Source organism: Trichechus manatus, unplaced genomic scaffold, assembly GCF_000243295.1.
Source record: "Trichechus manatus latirostris isolate Lorelei unplaced genomic scaffold, TriManLat1.0 scaffold00078, whole genome shotgun sequence".
Taxonomy (NCBI): domain Eukaryota; kingdom Metazoa; phylum Chordata; class Mammalia; order Sirenia; family Trichechidae; genus Trichechus; species Trichechus manatus.
In genome coordinates this window covers 1,707,218-1,725,791 of record NW_004444014.1, presented here as the reverse complement: position 1 = coordinate 1,725,791, position 18,574 = coordinate 1,707,218, and the positions used below count along the sequence as shown (strand labels likewise).

General features: G+C 43.1%; 1 protein-coding gene across 1 annotated transcript in view; it reads left to right on the top strand.

Annotated features, from left to right (window-relative positions):
• SLC14A2 (solute carrier family 14 member 2) overlaps positions 1-18,574 on the top strand; it is a 51,708-nt gene that overhangs the window by 8,095 nt on the left and 25,039 nt on the right. Inside the window, 7 exon segments of the mRNA XM_004380893.1 lie at positions 998-1,126; positions 5,121-5,232; positions 5,234-5,314; positions 10,536-10,683; positions 11,959-12,093; positions 12,680-12,735; positions 13,261-13,435. Coding sequence (XP_004380950.1) covers positions 998-1,126; positions 5,121-5,232; positions 5,234-5,314; positions 10,536-10,683; positions 11,959-12,093; positions 12,680-12,735; positions 13,261-13,435 — 836 coding nt within the window.

Genomic DNA, 18,574 nt, shown 5'->3' with positions numbered 1-18,574 from the left:
ATGGATGAGAGGCTCAATTCTTTTGGGGCAGGGGAGATGAAAAACAGGCTCCAGCCGTGATTTTGTGTCTTGTTTCAACCTGTGGGTTCCCTCTGTGTGGCTTCCATTTACCTATGATCTCATGGGCAGCTGGTATAGAATTGGCCCCTGACAGGATCAACTCACATCTTACTGCTTTCTCTCATCACGGGTTGCCGAAACCCACCGGGTATGAGCTCTATCCAGCCCACTGACTTGTTTGCTTTGTGCCCCAGACAAGCACTTCTTTTCCGGGCCCCAGTGTCTTCATCTGTGAGACAGACAGTTCAGCTTAGATAGGCCAGCGTCCCTTCCTGCTTTAACAGCCTGATTCTCTGATTTTCCTCCCAACTGGCCATATCTGCTGGTAAACTTGCCCAAGCCGTTCAAAGAGTCACTGCAGATTTCCCTCTACACCTAACAGTCTGAGAGTCCCCTGAGTGGCAGAGGAGAGCTTAGCCACAGATAAGACAGAAGTGCATAATTTAATTCTAGTTACTGTGTTTTTACGCAAATAATGTGTGTTATAAGTTGTTTTTTATTTGTTTTTTTGCCAATCACGCCCTCCCCTCACGAGTTATTTTTTTAAGCGCAGTATACTAATTTTGGAGCCCTCGTAGTGCTGTGGTTAAGAGCTCGACTGCTAACCAAAAGGTCAGCAATTTGAACCCACTAGCCACTCCTTGGAAACCCTATGGGGGCAGTTCTACTTCTGTCCTATAGGGTCACTGCGAGTCGGAATCAACTCGACAGCAACATGTTTGGTTTTGTTTTTTTTTTCATACTATTTTTTTTTTTTACATCTACGCAAGAAGGTGCTGGCAGCTATGTGGCTGCCCAACATTCGTGGAGTGAGCTGACTTTTTTCTATGTGATTTTCTTAAAGGACTCATCTAAATTAAGCATAGCCTCAAAGTAAGAGGAGGGCCTTGATAAGCATCACCAAATTCAAACGCAAAGTGACTCTGTTTCACCCCAGGTCCGCCATCGCCTCTGGACTGCACGGGTACAACGGGATTCTGGTGGGGCTGCTGATCGCGGTGTTCTCTGACAAGTTAGACTACTACTGGTGGCTTCTGTTTCCTGTGACCTTCGCTTCCATGGCCTGGTGAGGCATCTCATTCTTTCTGCTCACAGATCCACAGGGCCCTGAGGTGCCTAGGTCTTAAACTGGGCAGGGACCTGCACCCTTGTAGGGTGCAGCATCTTTATACTCAGGCTGGTTTGTCTAGCAAAACACTGTGAAAGTCTGAGTTCAGTTACAACACAATGGGGTCGTTTTTGAATATGGGCTAATGACCCATAAAGTAGTTGTTGTGCTGAAAATCTTCCTTAAACAATAGACTTTATAATAAAGGCTAACATTTATTGAGTATTTCCTACATGCCAGACACAGTGCTAAGCAAAGTCAGGTTGTTATTGCCCCCAGTTTACAGAAAGGAAGATCGAGGCAAGCAGAAGTTAACTAGCTTGCCCCAGGTCATACCCTGCAAAGGTTTCTGAATGCTGGCCATCTGACCCGAATCCACATTCTTCAACAACAGGTACGTGGGAATCATCTCTTCTGTGGCCCAACCAAGACTCAAAACCCGAAAACTCCCTTGTGATAGAATCAGAGGACTTTCCTTGAACAGAATTTCTATATTTAAGTGTAGAATCTTTGAAGTTGAAGTACCAGTTGAGATCTTTCAATATGATCACTTCATTTTGCAAATAGAATAAAAAGGTCAAGATGGAAGGGAGGTGAGTGCAGGGATGTTCTAGGCCTTTTACACACAATCCTTCATTCACTGGAATTAACAGCAGGTCTGTCTGTGGAGGCTCCAAGGGTGTCAGTAGCATACTTGCCTTCACACAGGGCAGAAAGCCTGAGATGGATCCTTGTCGCCCAACCCCTGGCCTCACATACATATACCACCCTGTGCTCAATGCCTGCCAGACATGGTGATTTATTTTTAACTTCTCTGAGAAGTAGATGTCTTCCTTTGGTTCAAACTCTGGAGTTACTAAAACCAGTTCGTTTAATTTAGCTTAAATACTGTTTCATTACTTTTTAGTAGTGCTTGCAAATAAATTACTACATTAAGTATTCCAGGCAATTTATTTTTCTTCTTAGGGTTTCTTTCTTTCTTAATTGGTTGGGACAAAAAGCTAAAGCAGTCATTTCAGTGGGGAGTTCCTTAATGCCTCCCACATGCCCGTGTGTGAGGAACAGGAGAACTCATCTTCATTTGCATACATTTGGTTCATAACTAGATAGATTAAGCTCCTTTGCACAGCCCCTCAGCCACACTGCACTGGGTGGTAGTTTGTCTTCAGTATCCCCCCCACACTTCCAGTTTAAAAGACAAGAAAACATTGAGCACCCCTACTCTGGGCTAGGCTCTCTGCTTCTAATTCAGTTCATTCACTAATCCTTTCACGTAGTCCTTGAAATTCAGTCTATATGGTAGGTATTAGTAGTTCCATTTTCCAGATTTATCCCACAAACAAATATTTGTTGAGCACCTGCTATGTGCAGGGACTGTTCTAGATACTGGGGATAGCTGTGAACAAGGGAAGGTCTCTGTCTTATTGGAGTTTACGTCCTTCTTGGCGAAATAACAATAAACTCATGAATCAGCTAATAAAAAAGAAAATTTTAAGATGCGATAAGCGCTTTGAGGAAAGCAAAACAGGGCAAATGGGACAGAGAGGGATTCCAGAAGTGAATGGTCAGGGAAGGCCTCTTTGCAGAGGGACCATTTGAGCTGTCACCTAAACGATAAGAAGGCGCCTGCCATGTGAAGATCTGGGTGAAGGGTGCTGGGGCAGAAGAAGCAGCATACACAGATGCCCCAACTGGGGAAGTGTGATGTGTTCAAGAAACAGAAGCAAGACCAGAGAGACCCAAGGAATGAAGGAAGAATGGCAGGAGGTGAGGTCAGGGAACAGGCGAGAGCCAGTTCCTGGCCCCTTCATAGATCCAGTAAGCCTTTTCATTTTATTACAGCTGTGATAGGAAGCAGTTAAAGGAGTGTAAGCAAAGGAGTGATGGGATATGGTTTAATTAAACAACTCACTCTGCTTGCAGTGTAGAGAATGGATTTTAACCAGAGCCAGAGTGGATAGGGGAAGCACAGTCAGGAATCTGCTGCAATAACCAGCAGAGAGATGGTTTGGACTACGATGATATCCATGAAGGTGGTGGGAATTGGTTGGATTGGGAGTAGAGGCAACAGAACTTGTAGGGAGGCTGTGAGTATGAGGAGGGAAAAGGAAAGAAGATTCAATACACTTCCTAGAATTTTCCTGAGCATCTGGGTTGGTGGAGAAGACTGAAACAGGTTGGTGGAGGCAAGGGGAATGCAAATCAAGAGTTTTGTTTGGACCAATTAAATTTTAGACTTCCAAGTGGAGCTATTGAGGTAGTAGTTGGACATACCAATCTGAAACTTAGTAATGTGGTGAAGACTTGGAAGGCAGAAGCATACAGAAGGCATTTCTTCCAAGTAACTAAAAGATATGACCCAGCAAGAGGATACAAAAAAAAAGAGAAGACCTAAGACAGAGCCCTAGAGTCTTCCAACATTTAAATGTCTGGTAGAAGAGGGTAAGGAACACAGAAGAAGACTTGAGAAGGAGCAGCTGGAGAGGCAAGAAGAAAACTTAAAGAGCCCAGTGTCATGGCTCCCTAGAGAGAAACTGTTTCAACACAGTGGGAAGGTCCAGCTATCAAACAAAGGGGACAGGGAATTGACCATTGATTTTTGACAAGATAGATGTCATTAGTGAGTTGGACAAGAGTCATTTCCGTCGCATGGTGAAGACATGGGCTTGACTGGAGTGGGCTTAGGAAAGAAAGTAATGGGACTGATTGGGAATAGCAAAGAGAGTCAACCCTTTTGAGGAGTATTCCTGTGAAGGAGAACAGAGAAATGGGACAATAGTCAGAGGGGACATAGGTTAAAAGGGAATGTTTTTTAAAGGTAGAAGATACTAGAGCATGTTCTATACTGATGAGAGTGATCCAGAGGAGAAGGAGAGAGCTACAGAGAGAGAGGAGAGAATCTCAGGTGTGAAGCCCAGGAGACAATTGGATCCAGAGTATGAAGAGAAGAATCAGCCTGATAAAGGAGCGGTGCCACTACTTCCATTATATGAAACAGACAGGGAGGCAGAGTTTGTAGGGACAAATCAGGCAGGGTGTAAGTTTTGTGGTTGGGAAAGTGAAGCATTTCTGTTCCCATGACATGTATTTTCTTAATGAAGTAATCAAGGTGGTTAGCTGAGACTAAAGGGACACAGATAATGAAGATTTGAGGAGAAAAGAGAAAACATGAAATAGTTGTCTCAGCAAGTTGGAGAGTTAATTTGCTAGGGATGTGTAATAGAACTCTCAGGAAGTCTTGAATGCCCATTTGAGATTCATGGTCATTAATTAAAGGCAGAGCCATCAACACAATTATGTGATTTCTTGTTTTGTCCAGCAGCTCACTGAAGGTGGGAGATATAGGGTGTAAAGCTAGAGTGGCTGGTCCCTTCCAGAGGAAACCAGAGCTAAGGGAAATTAACTAGCTAAGGTTGATCACTCAGCCTGAAGTGTAGGAGTTAGGATTTGCAACCAGTTCTATCTGTCTCCAAAATCCAAACTGAAGGTTTCATTTCACCTGGCAGTTTCTAGAGTATCTCAGCATATCTCTGTGCTGAATCCATGCCTTTGCTTACCTAAGTACCACAGAACACTCCTCCCAGAAGGTCAGACTTCAAAAGTGGTGTCACAGACCAGGACAATAGCCATTGTGCATTTTGATGATCCAAAAGCAAAAGAAAAGATTATATTTTGTTTAGTTTTTGTGGTTTAAGAAACAAAAATATATATATTTTTTAATTTTCTATTCAAAACAAGTCATGATAATTTTACAGTTTGTTTCTCAAAGAAGTAAGCTTCAAATGTCTAGAACAATTGCTTACACTGAGCACATTATTCCCAACCCCAGACCAATGGACCACTACAGTCTCAAAGGAGCCAGGAATCCATGTGCCAAGGAGAGGGTACAGTGTATGATACGGTGGCCACAAACCTAAGGATATGATTAACTCTATGTTTCTTCCATCTTTAGCCCAGTTATTTCTAGTGCCTTGAATTCCATCTTCAGCAAGTGGGACCTCCCGGTCTTCACCTTGCCCTTCAACGTTGTGGTGACCCTATACCTGGCAGCCACAGGCCACTATTAACCTCTTCTTCCCCACGACACTGGTGGAGCCTGTGTCTTCAGTGCCCAACATCACCTGGACAGAGATTGAAATGCCCTTGGTAAGTTACCCAACGACAGAGGAGTTGGGACTCTGATTCTACCGCAGACCTCACTAACTAGTTTGTGGATTACCCATGCTCGCAGTTTCTTTAGATGAATCTCCACCTGATGATGGGGCTCAGGAGAGAAGAGGGCAGGAAAGGGCTGCTGCCACATCCATACATTCATTCAACAAACCCTTATATGACTCCTAATATGTACTGGGCACTTATTCCAATACTGTGAATACACAGGAATAAGACAGACAACATCCCTGCCCTTGTGAAGCTTACACTCTACATGGAGAAACAAATAATAAACAAATGAACAAATAAGTATTAACTTGACAATATAGAATGGTGGAAGCTAAAGGGAAAATATTAGATAAGATGCATAGTTTGACAAAGGGATCAGAGACTAAAATAAACATTTAAAATTAAAATTTTAAAAGGTACTATCAATAGAGGGCAGAGGGTGAGTTTTCATGTATTCACGGTATCAGTGGTTCTCAACCACAGGATTTTGCCCCCTCAGGGGACATTCAGCAATGTCAGGAGACGTTTTGGATTAATGAAAAAGGAAGGGGAAGTTGATACTGGAATCTAGTCAGTAGAGGTCAGAGATGCTGCTAAACACCCTGCAATGCACAGGATAGCCCCTACAACAAAGAATTATCCAGCCCAGAATGTCAATAGTGCCGAATTTGAGAAACCCTGCTTTATATCCTTCTATCACAAATGTGCATATGTATTTATTCTACTGACTTTTAGACATGGAAGATAAAGGCATGTAATAAAAAGCTAATATACGATTGAATACATAGAATTGTAAAAATTTGCCCTGGTTAACAAACAGAGATAGCTACCACCAAAACTACAGCAGACTTACTATGTATCAGGCACTGTCCCAAGCACTTAACATATTAACTCATTTAACCTTCCTAATAACCCAGTATTGTAGGTACTATTGTTATCCCATTCTTACAGATGAGAAAACTTCGGTACAGAGAGGGTAAGTTGCCCAAGGTCAAACTAGTGCCTGTGCTTAAAACCCAGTGAACCTGGCTGTGGAATCCAAGTTTGAACGAACACAGTGAGGCAAAGCCCGCTGCTTCAAAATGCAGTCTACCCATCATTAGGTTACTGTAAGCGTTGGAATATTCTCCTTTACATTCCTCTGTTTCTTATAACAGAAAACCCACAAGCGGATGTCTTTAACGAAGAGAAATGTATTCTCTCACAGTCTAGGAGGCTAGAAGTCTGAATTGAGGGTGCCAGCTCCAAGGGAAGACTTTCTGTCTTTTTCAGCCCTGGGGGAAGGTCCTTGTCATCAATCTTCCCCTGGCCTAGGAGCTTCTCAGTGCAGGGATCTGGGGTCCAAAGGGTGTGCTGCTCTCTTGGCTTTTGTTTCTTGGTGGTATGAGGTTCCCCCTATCTCTCTGCTCACTTCTCTCTTTTATATCTCAAAAGAGATTGATTCAAGATACAACCTAATCTTGTAGATTGAGTCCTGCCTCATTAACATAACTGCCTCTAATCCTGCCTCATTAACATCATAGAGGTAGGATTTACAACACATAGGAAAATCACATCAGATGACAAAATGGTGGACCATCACACAGTACCGGGAATCATAGCCTAGCCAAGTTGACACACATTTTGGAGGGACACAATTCAATCCATAACACTCAGAAATCTCTCTTAACTTTCACTCACTGGTTCTAGCTCTGCTTTCTAGAATAATTGAGAATATTGCTTCCGTGATAGTCTTTTGGATATTAGAAAATATAACCCACGTCCTCAAATGTTGTTTGTGTGATCTGTTTTCCAAGCCCTCACCATGCAGGCCATGCCTATTCTCTACGTGGGTTTACCTCGGTGGTGCTCTGCTGCTGGGGTGCTCAGATCCAGAGCCACTGCTCAGGGCCTGGGGTGGCCACAGCACAGGTGCAACCTCCAGGGACAGCCACACTCTGCTAAACCTATAAAAAAAAGGAAAGTCTCCCTGCAAGACCTTTTTAAAGTTTGGTCTGGGCTTGGGACTGGGGTAGGATCAGAGCAGTGTCAGCAACTAAATGCAAAAAAATGGCGAAGACAGCCCTGCATTTAAGGGCAAGCCCTAGTGGCGTAGGGGTTAAATGTTCGGCTACTAACTGAAAGGTCAGCATTTTGAACCCACCAGCTGCTCTGCTCCATGGGAGGAAGATGTGGCAGTCTGTTTCTGTAAAGATTACAGCCTAGGAAACCCTATGGGGCAGTTCTATTCCGTCCTATAGGGTCACTATGAGTTGGAATCCACTTGATTGGACACAACAACAACGCTTTCACATGTAAATCAGCCAGAACAAGAACAAGAATAAGCTCAAACTTTGAAAGAATCATCAATGATCCGGCGTTCTGGTAATTAGGCAAGCTGCCTTTGGGCTCATTGGCCCCACTGGCCCTGATCTCTACCCATAAACCATTATCCAAGTGACAGCCACAGGAACATGTGGCACTACCAGAGAAAAAGGCCCACTGAGCCCCCATCCGGACTGCGAAGCTGCACAGCCCAGCGCTGAGGACCAGAGTCTTGTGGGTCACAGGAAAGAGGTGCCTCTTTGCTTCATCTTCAAAATAAGCAATTAGAAAGTGGTACAGCCAGGACCCAAACTCAGATACCTGGAGACCCAAGCTCATCATCTTAACTCCCCACCACACCACCACTCTGACCACCGGCTCCTTCTCTTCCAAGCCATTTGGGTCCAAGTTTTGAAGAATCAATGCCATTTCCCTCTTTCTCCTTAAAACAGTGGGGCAGTGGCTTCCTTTTTGTTTAACCAGCTTGTTGTTGATACACGAGAATTTATCAGTTTGGAGGAGGCCAGTGTTCGGTAATTTTCCACTGCACACCTGACTGCCCTTCACACCAGTGTGTCGTCTGTGACCTCGAGAACAGCGTGGAGGGAGGGTAGGGTGCCCCAGTGCCACAGTTCACTAGGCTAAAATACGAATCTCAGCTGAGGACACTTCCCTGTAAACCCAGGCTCCATTCCAAGGCAACTTGTTCCCTCATTCCTCTCATTCTTGTCTGCTTGGGCTTAAAACCTGTGTTCCCTGATGGAAGAGTGGAAGTTGGATTCCCCTTGGCATCTGCATTCCTCAGATGTTGGGAAGTTGTAGGGGTCATGGGGTGTTTATTGAGTAGATTTCCAGCCTGTTCCCCACCCTTAAGCTGACTTCTCCAGTCCATTTTCAGAGCCACCACTCAGGTCCTGGGGTGGACGCAGGAGTAAAGAACACTGAGCTCCACCCTGCCATTCCTTTTGGAAGTCTGTAGACTCCGATCTAGACAGTGTTTAGTTACTAAAAGGCCACCCATTCAGAGACAAAGATGGGCAAAGCTTAAAAGCTCCCTGGGACTCCTCAAACACTTATTCCATAAAGAAATTAGACTGATTCCAGAATCAAATCAAGTTGTTAAAAAGTACAAAATTTTATCCAAAGGGAGAAATGCAATCAGCTCCCAGCTTCTACAGTAGATTATCTGTAACTAATCCAAAAAAAAAAAAAAACCAGCTGCTGTGGAGTCAACCTCTACTCATGGTGACCCCATGTGTGTCAGAGTAGAACTATGCTTCATAGGGTTTTCGTGGCTGATTTTTCAGAAGTAGATCACCAGGACTTTCTTCCACGGAGCTTCTGCATGGACTCAGACTGCCAAGTTTTCAGTTAGTAGCCAAGTGCTTAACCATACATGCCACCCAGGGTCTCTGTTACTAAGCCAGTAGTCCCCAAACTCTGTTGCACTTCAGAATCACCTGATGCCCGGGTGCTATCCCCCCATGCCAATTAAATTAGAATGTCTAGGGGGAAACTTGGCATCAGTATTTTTTTTTTTTAAGATCCCTAAGTGATCCCAATGTGCAGCAAAGTTTGGGAACTGCCGAACTAATCACAATCACTACATATCTAGTAAGCACCTATTATGTACCCAGCCATAAAGGATCCCTGTCCTCAAAGAGATCATATGACTTGGTGATGAAGAAAAGAGTTACAGAATGTTAAAGCTGGAAGGATCATCTATTAGACCAGCCGCCCTAGGGGGACAACAAAGCCCATAATGAGGAAATGACGTGCCATGATCACACAATGAAGCTGGAGCCCTGGACTCGCAGGCCACTGCTCTCCCTACCCTGCCATGTTCCCCCCTTTCCTGCCCTAAAAGGACTGCCAAATGTGGACGAGTCAGCCTGGGCAGAGAAAGGCCATCCAACATCACTACCAAATAAACCAGTTGCGGTCAAATTGATTCCAAATCATGGCAGAGTAGAACTATGCTCCATAGGATTTTCAATGGCTGATTTTGTGGAAGTAGAGCGCCAGGCCTTTCTTCTAAAGCATCTCTGGGTGGACTCGAACCTCCAACCTTTCAGTTAGCAGCCAAAGGCATTAACCATTTGCACCACCCAGGGACTCTCACTGCTAAATTAATCATCTCAAATTCCAACACCACCAAGTCACGCTCCAGCTCTGGGACATTTGGACTTCCTGCAGTTCTCTGGATGCCCCACACACTACCTTTCCTCAATGCTAAGGGCTCCTTGAGAGCAGGGAAACGCTGTCTCCTTCTCCTGGGCACCCACAAACGCCAAGGTAACACTGAATATACAGCAGCTACCAACGAGGACTTGTCAGCCGTGGCTTGATGGAGAGACAGTGAGGGTGGTAAGGAGTCTTAGACTAGGAGTCAAGGTTGGAGGCTCTAGCCAGTGCTTGGCCACCAACAAACTGTGCAACCTTTGGTCAAATCATCCATAAGAATGGCCTACAATATTTCTAAGAACATTTCCTAGAATATTCCCAATATTGCTAGAATATTTTTAAGATTGCAGAAGGTCTAGAGAAAATTCCTCAGTGCCCTGATACCTCCAATGGCAATCTTGGTTGCCTAGACTCTCTGGTGTCCTCAAAGCTTCCACACTCCAAGCAGAAGCCTGTGTATCTCAGAAGCATTAGTTCCCAGACTGTGTCGGGGGTCTGTCTGCCTTGCCCGAGGGATGCTCAGATGCCTGCTAGGTGGTGGAGTGAGGTGCTATTTGTTCTGGTTCTTGCCCTTCCTGTTCTCTCACACTCTGGAGGGCACAGTCAGCCTCCTGTTCCACCCCATTGCTCCCCAAGGAATGGCTCAGTCCTGGCCCTGAGGCCCGGCCTCTGCACATCAGCCTACGCTCAAGTGACCTGGACTCTGTTGACTTTGCAGCTGTTACAAGCCATACCCATTGGGGTGGGCCAGGTGTACGGCTGTGACAATCCCTGGACAGGCGGCGTGTTCCTGGTGGCTCTGTTCATCTCCTCACCCCTCATCTGCTTGCATGCGGCCATTGGCTCAATCGTGGGGATGCTAGCAGGTAGGACACAGCCCCCACTCTGCTGGGAGGTCCTGGGATGCTTTTCCTGTGGTTATTTCTCCCATGCACATGACAAACACTCTGGACGTAAGGTTCCTTCACTTGAGTGTTAAGACACTGTCAGGGGTAGGGATTTATTTTTCCCTTTCTTGAGTCTCAAAGGGAGCAGATTGCAGCAGCCAGACATGTGGAGAGACGTGAGGGGGCTGAAGACCCAGTCAGCCTGTAAATGGGGCTCTTGGGTGCTGAGGAGTGAGAGGAGGAAGGTAACATGGGAGGAGATGGGGAGCAGTAACAGACCAAGCAGGGGTGTAAATGACCCAGCATGCTGAAATTTTGAGTAGGCAAACATGGCGACCTCAAGTGTGCAGAGTAGCCCTGCACTCCACAGGGTTTTCAAGGCTGTGACCTTTCAGAAGGAGATTGCCAGGCCTTACTTCCAAGACGCCTCTGGGTGAGTTTGAACTGCCAACCTTTCAGTTAGTAGTCCAACATTAGTCATTTGCACCACCCAGGGAGTTACTTGGGGTCGCCATGAGTTGGAATTGACTTGACAGCAACTAACAACAAAAAGGGAAAAGTTTTCTCAAAAAATTAGATTGCCAATTGACCGATGTGATTTAATACATATACATGTATGTATATATGCACATTTATATATGTATAGGCTGATAGTGGGTGGGGGGATTTGAGAGTTAGAGTCTGTTGACTTATTCCAATGTTTTTAAAATAGTTTTTGGAAGCAGAACTTTTAACGCTTTTTAATTTGAAAATAATTTCAAACATCAAAAAATCACAAAAATAGTACAAAAGACACCATAAACTCTTGACCCAAATTCACCTGTTATTAACATCTTAGCCCTTTTGTTGTAACATGTCTCTATTGACCTATACCTGTCTATATGTGTATATACATAATTTTCTGAACCATTTTTAAAGTGACATCTTCCTTGCTAAAAATGCAGCTGCTCTGGCCAAAGGCATGGGAAAGGGCCTGGAGCCCCTTTGACTGCCCCTTACCCCAGAAGCAGTCATACCTGTGTGTGAAAACTTTTGGCTTCTGAAAACAGTTTGAAAACCACCACTCTCTTACCATTATTGGTTTCCTAAGACTGGATATCATTTTGGAGGCTCATCTGGCATGTAGGGCCTGGGGCGTGGAGTGAATGACAGGAGCGGGGTCAGGCCTGCCAACCTGAGACCTGGTGCCAGCCACAGGGTGGCCTTTGTGCTGGGACCCAGAACCATCCAGAAACCCCACATGTTGTCCCACAGCCCTGTCGGTGGCCACGCCCTTTGAGACAGTCTACTTGGGCCTCTTGAGCTACAACTGCGTCCTTTCCTGCATCACCGTTGGAGGCATGTTCTACGCCCTCACCTGGCAGACCCGCCTGCTGGCCCTCTTCTGTGGTGGGTATTCAAGAAAGCTGACAGCCAAGTCACTCTGGCTATATTATTCTCCCTTCTTGGTTAAGTGAAACCTACGGTGACCACTGATAAGTAGAGCATCAGCGGTAGAAGGACCAGCAGCTTGGGGCCTAACACCAGTGCTGTCTGTAACAGTTGGTGGGTTAGAGTTTCCTTTTCTATCAAGTAGGGTAATGGCCATTATTACTGCTATTATATTTACACAGTGTTTTAAAGTTTGCAAGGAAACCACACCCGCATTTTCTCGTGTGCTCTTGGCAGCATCCCTGCTCTCTATAACTCTTCATTCAACAACTATGTGTCAAGCACCACTAAACGCCAGGCCCTAGACTAGGGCATGGAAGGTACAATGGTGACCAAGACACATAGGAAACCTATCCTCATGAAGCTGCACTCTAGCAAAGGAGAAGTAATTGCACAGATAATCATTAAGACTGTGATATCGACAAAGATTGTTGGATATTGTGGGAGAGAGCATGGGGCCTCTGCTCTAGGTCTGGGCAAGTGGCTAGGAGGCAGGGGCAGGCTGGAGGAAGCTGCCTCTCTGATAGTCCTTGTTCCTCCACAGCCCTGTTCTGTGCGTACACAGGAGCAGCCCTCTCCAATATAATGTCTGTGTTAAGTGTGGGCTCTCCTGAACCCTTCCGTAAAGTGTCTTCCCCAGCCAGGGCCTCAGGACACTCATGGAAGAATCCTGAGTGGCTTATGGTGGCTGGTGTCCACAAACACCTCCTTCAGGATATATCCAGGGTTTGTCCAGAGAAGGACTTGCATGCATGTACACTTGCCTCCGGTTGAAGTGTGTGTGTGTGTGTGCACGCACGCGCGTGTGTATGAAAGAGAGAGCGATGTAACCAGCAGTAGGGAACATGAATGAACAGATGGAGGTACTGGTGTATGCCTGGATGCAGAAGACCATCCCTAGGCTAATTTTCAGCTCCATCATTAAAAGATTCTGATTGTGCCCAAAGTTACCCACATCTCAAATTCCATAACCAACTACTCTGACATTATGACTCCAGAAACACCAATGCTTTCAATGGGGGAGACTCCCCATCCTCAACCCTTTCCATACCCTTCCCCCCAGGGCCCCTGGCTCAAGACAGGAGCCTAGGAACATTCCTCAGTCTCCAATGCTTTTATCTTCAGGTTGGCATGCCACTAGGCACCTGGGCCTTCTGCATCTCCACCCTCATCTTCCTGCTCCTGACGACCAACAACCCCGCCATCTACAAGCTCCCACTCAGCAAAGTCACCTACCCAGAGGCCAATCGCATCTACTTCCTGACAATGAAAAGCAGTGAAGAAGAGAAGTCCCCCAGTGGTGACTAGCCAAGGCCCAGGCAGAAATGTCCTTTGTCTGGAGCTGGTGTCTGCTCCCTCTATCTGCTCCCTGTGGTCTCTACTCTGGTCAATCAACTGCAGCACTTCTTTGCCTCTCCTTGAGCCTGTGTGGACCCAAATGAACCTGTAACTCTCTTTCCCAGAAGCTGATTTTCTCTCTCTCTCTGCCTAAATCTCCATAACTCTCCTCTGTAGGACATTAGAGGAAGTTGGTAACGGGCTTGCTGGAGTTATAAGTGAGGACTGTGTTTTAAATGCCATTGACTTAAAACAAAAACATTATTTAGTCTTTTGGGAAGGTGATTAATTGATGACCTTGGCTTGTTTAACTGGATCATAGATGTTCCTAGGCAAGAAGAGCAGGGAGGTTCATACAATCTCAGGGCTAGAAGGGCATTTGAAGTTCATGTGGTCCCACCATCCTGTGATACATGAGTCTCTTCTATAATGGAGGACAGCGACTTCACTTCCTTGCCAGACTTCCAGAGGGGGCTCAATTACCCAAAATGGGGGAGAGACCCCCAACATATCCTAACCAAAGATAACCAAACCAGAAACCCCATTGATTCACTGTGGCCAAATTGCCCTAGAAAAGACCTTCCCTTCTCCATTAATCTCCACCCAAAGCACAGGGTTTGAATAGGAACTGTCTTTTAGCCATGCTTTTTATTGGATTCCCGAGAAAGTGAAACTATTTGTGTATGAAAAAAATCTGTCAGTTCCCTTGGACAAGATTGTCCCTTCTCTTCCCACCCACTTCATAGTATGTCATTTACAAAGTACCACTGGTCACAAGTATGTGGGGTTTTCCCCCTCATGTTCCCACTTTATCCCCGACAGGAATTGAAATTTAACTTCATTACAAATAGATAAAAGCAAAGCTACTCAGAAAAAGGAATCAGTATGTCCAGCAAGTCTGAAAAAAACCACAGAATCCCAGAAATTCTCTATTCTACACTATGATCAATATGATCAGATATTTATGTAGAAAATAGAAAATCAAATTATCTCCTACTTCGTAATAAGAAAGAACTGCCTGAATAAAGTGTTGCTAATCACTGAATTAGCTTGCCAAGAGAAATTGTATATGAGTGATGAAATGTTTTATCACCATCTTTGTGGGCTAAGAGGCAGAAAATTGATGGTATTTCCCAAATGTAACTAGAGGAACTCCTCCTGTAGGCTGAAAAAAACTCATTCTGTCTGGCTGGTGGACAGAGACTGCATCCCTCCCATGGGCATGGATAAGGATGGGGCAGAAGTGAAAAATCCCCACCCCTCTAAGAAAAGTCTGCACAAAGCCAATTACCCTGCCCAGAGGCCAGGGACAGATGCCCAGATGGCCTCTGAAGTAGCCCAAATAGTCTAGTGGGACTGGAGAGCTTCCTGGAGTGATCTTGTCTCACCCTAACCAGGACTTCCCATCTCACTGACCCACAGAATAAGTAGGCACAGGAACCCTGGATGTCCAGATTCACACTAACAACATGAGGTTGCAGGGAGCAACCATTCAAGAGAAAGAGTAGAGCTTTGGGATCCTAGTTCCAACTGTTTTCTACTATCACCCCCAAATTACTGACAGCTCTTGGTTGTACAAATGGTAGTACCCATGTTGAACATAAATTTGAAACCATTCAAGGGAGTAGAAATGTATAGGGAGGGGAAGGCTTTAGTGGAGGTCATCACACCCCCTTCCTTCTACCTACTGGCTCCTCCCCCAATCGTCTCATCTCCTCTCCTTTTGACCTCACCATTTTTATCTCCTCTCCTTCGACACTGATGAGTTTAGCCATGAACCATACCATCAGCCATGAAATGGTCTTATCCTGCTGCATTTTTAAATGGTAGATCTGGAATTTTCTTTCCATTCTCTTCTATGGTAGTTGACATAATCAAGTTTTCCACTTCTTCTAGGGTCAACTTTGAGAGTTTATGTTTGCTAGAAATAATTTATTTTCTTTCCTTTTAAAATGTTTTTCCATAGAGTTACTCATGATGTTTTCATATAATAATTTTCATCTTCCTGTATCTGTGGTTTTGTCTCCTTTCTCTTTTCGAATCTTGTATAGTTTTGGTCTCTTTTCTTTAATCAGGTTTGTGAGGGTTCATCCATTTTATTGGCTTTTTCAAAGAAGCCATTTCAGACTTATTTGTCCTTTCTACTTGTTTTGGTTAGTTTTCTATTTTATTGATTTCTTCTTCCTGTTTTCTCATGGTTTATTTAAATTTTCTTTTTTTCTAATATGTTAATATTGATGTAAAATTTCTTCATTTTATATCCGTCTTTTTTAACAATAAAAGCATTTCAGACTATTAAATTTTTCCTGAGTGCAGCTGTAGCTGTGTACCATACCCAAAACCAAATCCGTTGCCATCGAGTCAAGTCCAACTCATAGCAACCCTATAAGACAGAGTAGAACTGCCCCATAGGGCTTCCAAAGTGGATTTGAACTGCCAAACCTTTTCATTAGCAGCCTGAGTTCTTAACCACTTTGCCACCAGGGCTTCTGTGTACCATAGGCTTTGAAATAAAGTATTCTACTTTCATTGATTTCTAAATAATTTGTAATTTTAGTTTTGATTTCTTCTTTGATCCAATGATTATTTAAGAATGGATTTCTTAATTTCTAGCACTTAGGAATCTTTTGGTATTTTTTAAATTTTATATATCTAGTTTTATTGGATTATAAACAGAGGATATGCCCTATAAAATCTCTATTTTAAAATTTTATAGGTTTTTCTTTGTAACCAAGTACCTGATTGATTTTTGGACATAAAAAAAATGCAAATTTTTTATTTGAAGGAAATGTATATTAAATTGAATTGCTAATTTAGTTATTCAGTTCCTCTATGTCCTTATTTTATTTTTTGCCTATGGAATCTTAATTCTGAAAAAGTTTATTAAAAATCACGCTATAAATGGATAGTGTTATTAAGTTCTCTCTAAAAGATTTGCTTTGTATATTTAGCTGCTACGTTGTTTGATACCTATTGATTTATTACTATCATTGATTCCTCATAAATTTTGTCTTTTACCATTACAAAAGACCCATATTTATCCTACTTAGTGTTTTTAATCTCCATTCTGTTTTATCCAACATTAATGTTGCCGTACCTGCTTTCTTTCAGGTATTTTCTTATCCCTTTGTTTTTAACCTTTACATTTTTCTTTTAAACAGATTTCTTAAAAATAGCATACAGCTATGTTTTATTTTTTAAGCTAATCTTAGTGTTTCTATGATTTAATAGGATAATTCAGCCTGTTAACATTTAGTATAACAATCAATATGATTATTTTATTTCTTCTAGCTTGCTCTTTTTTTACTATTTATTTTTCATATAGCTTTTGATTTTTAATTTTCCTTGTTTTGCAAGTTTGATCATATTACTACTTTTTTCTTTCTTCCTTTTGTTAATTTGTGAATTCTACTGTTCTTTTCCATTCCATTAGTGGTTACTGTCCCTTTCCCAACACTCATGATCAAAAAGATCTGTCACTATTATTCTGCCAATATACGCCATTTCTCTAATGCTCGTTCCCTACCTTAAAGAAATAAAGCGTTTATAATACTTTCACTATTCCCCTCCCCAGTGCCCCAGACCTTAAAACACTTTTTACTTCTCTCCAGTTATCTCTCATCCCTAGATTTTGTTTATTAATTTTAATTCTTTGCTCCTGCAAAAATATGCCTTATCGTTTTTCAAGAATCCTTATTTAGCCCCTATATTAACATTCCCAGTAATTCTATCATTGTCTATTTGCAGTTTATGGAAACCCTGGTAGTATAGTTGTTAAGAGCTATGGCTGCTAACCAAAAGGTCGGCAGCTCGAATCCACCAGGCACTCCTTGGAAACGCTACAGGGCAGTTCAACTCTGTCCCATAGGGTCACTATGAGTCGGAATCGGCTTGACAGCAACGGGTTTGGTTTGGTTTTTATTTATATTCAACACATTACCTTTTATTACTGGTTACTCTTATCTTCATCTTCCCCTGTCTTGCAATCTTTGTTCGATTCATCTATTATTTGTTTATAACTCTTTCTTGAGTGTTTTTCTTAAATAATATATGAAAGATTATGAATAATATATTCCCTGACTTTTTGCATGTCCACAAAGCTTCTTGCCCCCTGGCAGGTAAATGGAATTTTGGCTGGATGCAAGGCCTCTGAGTTGCAGCCTTTCCTCTCAGTCATCTGTAGGTGTTATTCCTTCATTTTCTGGCTTCCAAGTGTTACAGAGGAGAAGTCTGATGTCAGCCTCATTCTTTTTCCTTTGTAAATAACTTGCTCTTTCTTTCCTGATGATTGTAAGATTTTCTCTTTATCTTTGGAGTTCTAGATTTCTATCAAGTTACACCTAAGTTTTTGTCTTTTCTCATCAATCCTGCATTTTAATCTGCAAATTCAAAGTCTTTCTTCAGCTCAGCAACTTTTCTTCTAACATTTATTTGATTATTACTTTTCCTCCATCTCTTCCTTTTTCTTTATCTGGAACACTGATTATTCATATGTTAGGTCTCCTTGATCACTGCTCAAGTTGCTTATCTTTTTCTTTACATTTTTTGCCATTCGTATATTTGCTCTGCTTTAAGATATTTCTTCCACTTGATCTTCCAGGCCACTGATTCAGGTCCCAACAGAAGAGATTCTTTTCTTCAATTTACCTGTTAAAGTGTTTAGTTCAAAAATTATGTTTTTTAATTTCAGAACTTCTTTGGGATGAGAGCTAAAATTGAATCTCCATATGTGTTTTTATTATTCTTTTGCTGTTGTCTGTCTTCTCTTGTCCTAGAAATCAGATAAAGCTTCTGGTAACTTGTGTCCCCCAATTTTTTCCCATTCCTCTTATTTATTCACAGATAGGCTACTGTGTTAGTTTCCCAGGGCCACTTGCTGACTTTCATGAGCCAATTCCCTAGAAACTCTGACTTGTGGCTTGACCTCATCCACTCATTAATCCAGAAGACATTGCATGAGGAACTATTAATATGTTACTCAGGCCCAGGGATTAACAACAAACCAGGAAAGAAGCAGACTGGTCCTTGCCTTCAAGGAATTCATTTTATGGACATTTGCCTAGCCAAGTGAGTAGTCTCACCTGAGGTGAAAATGAGGATG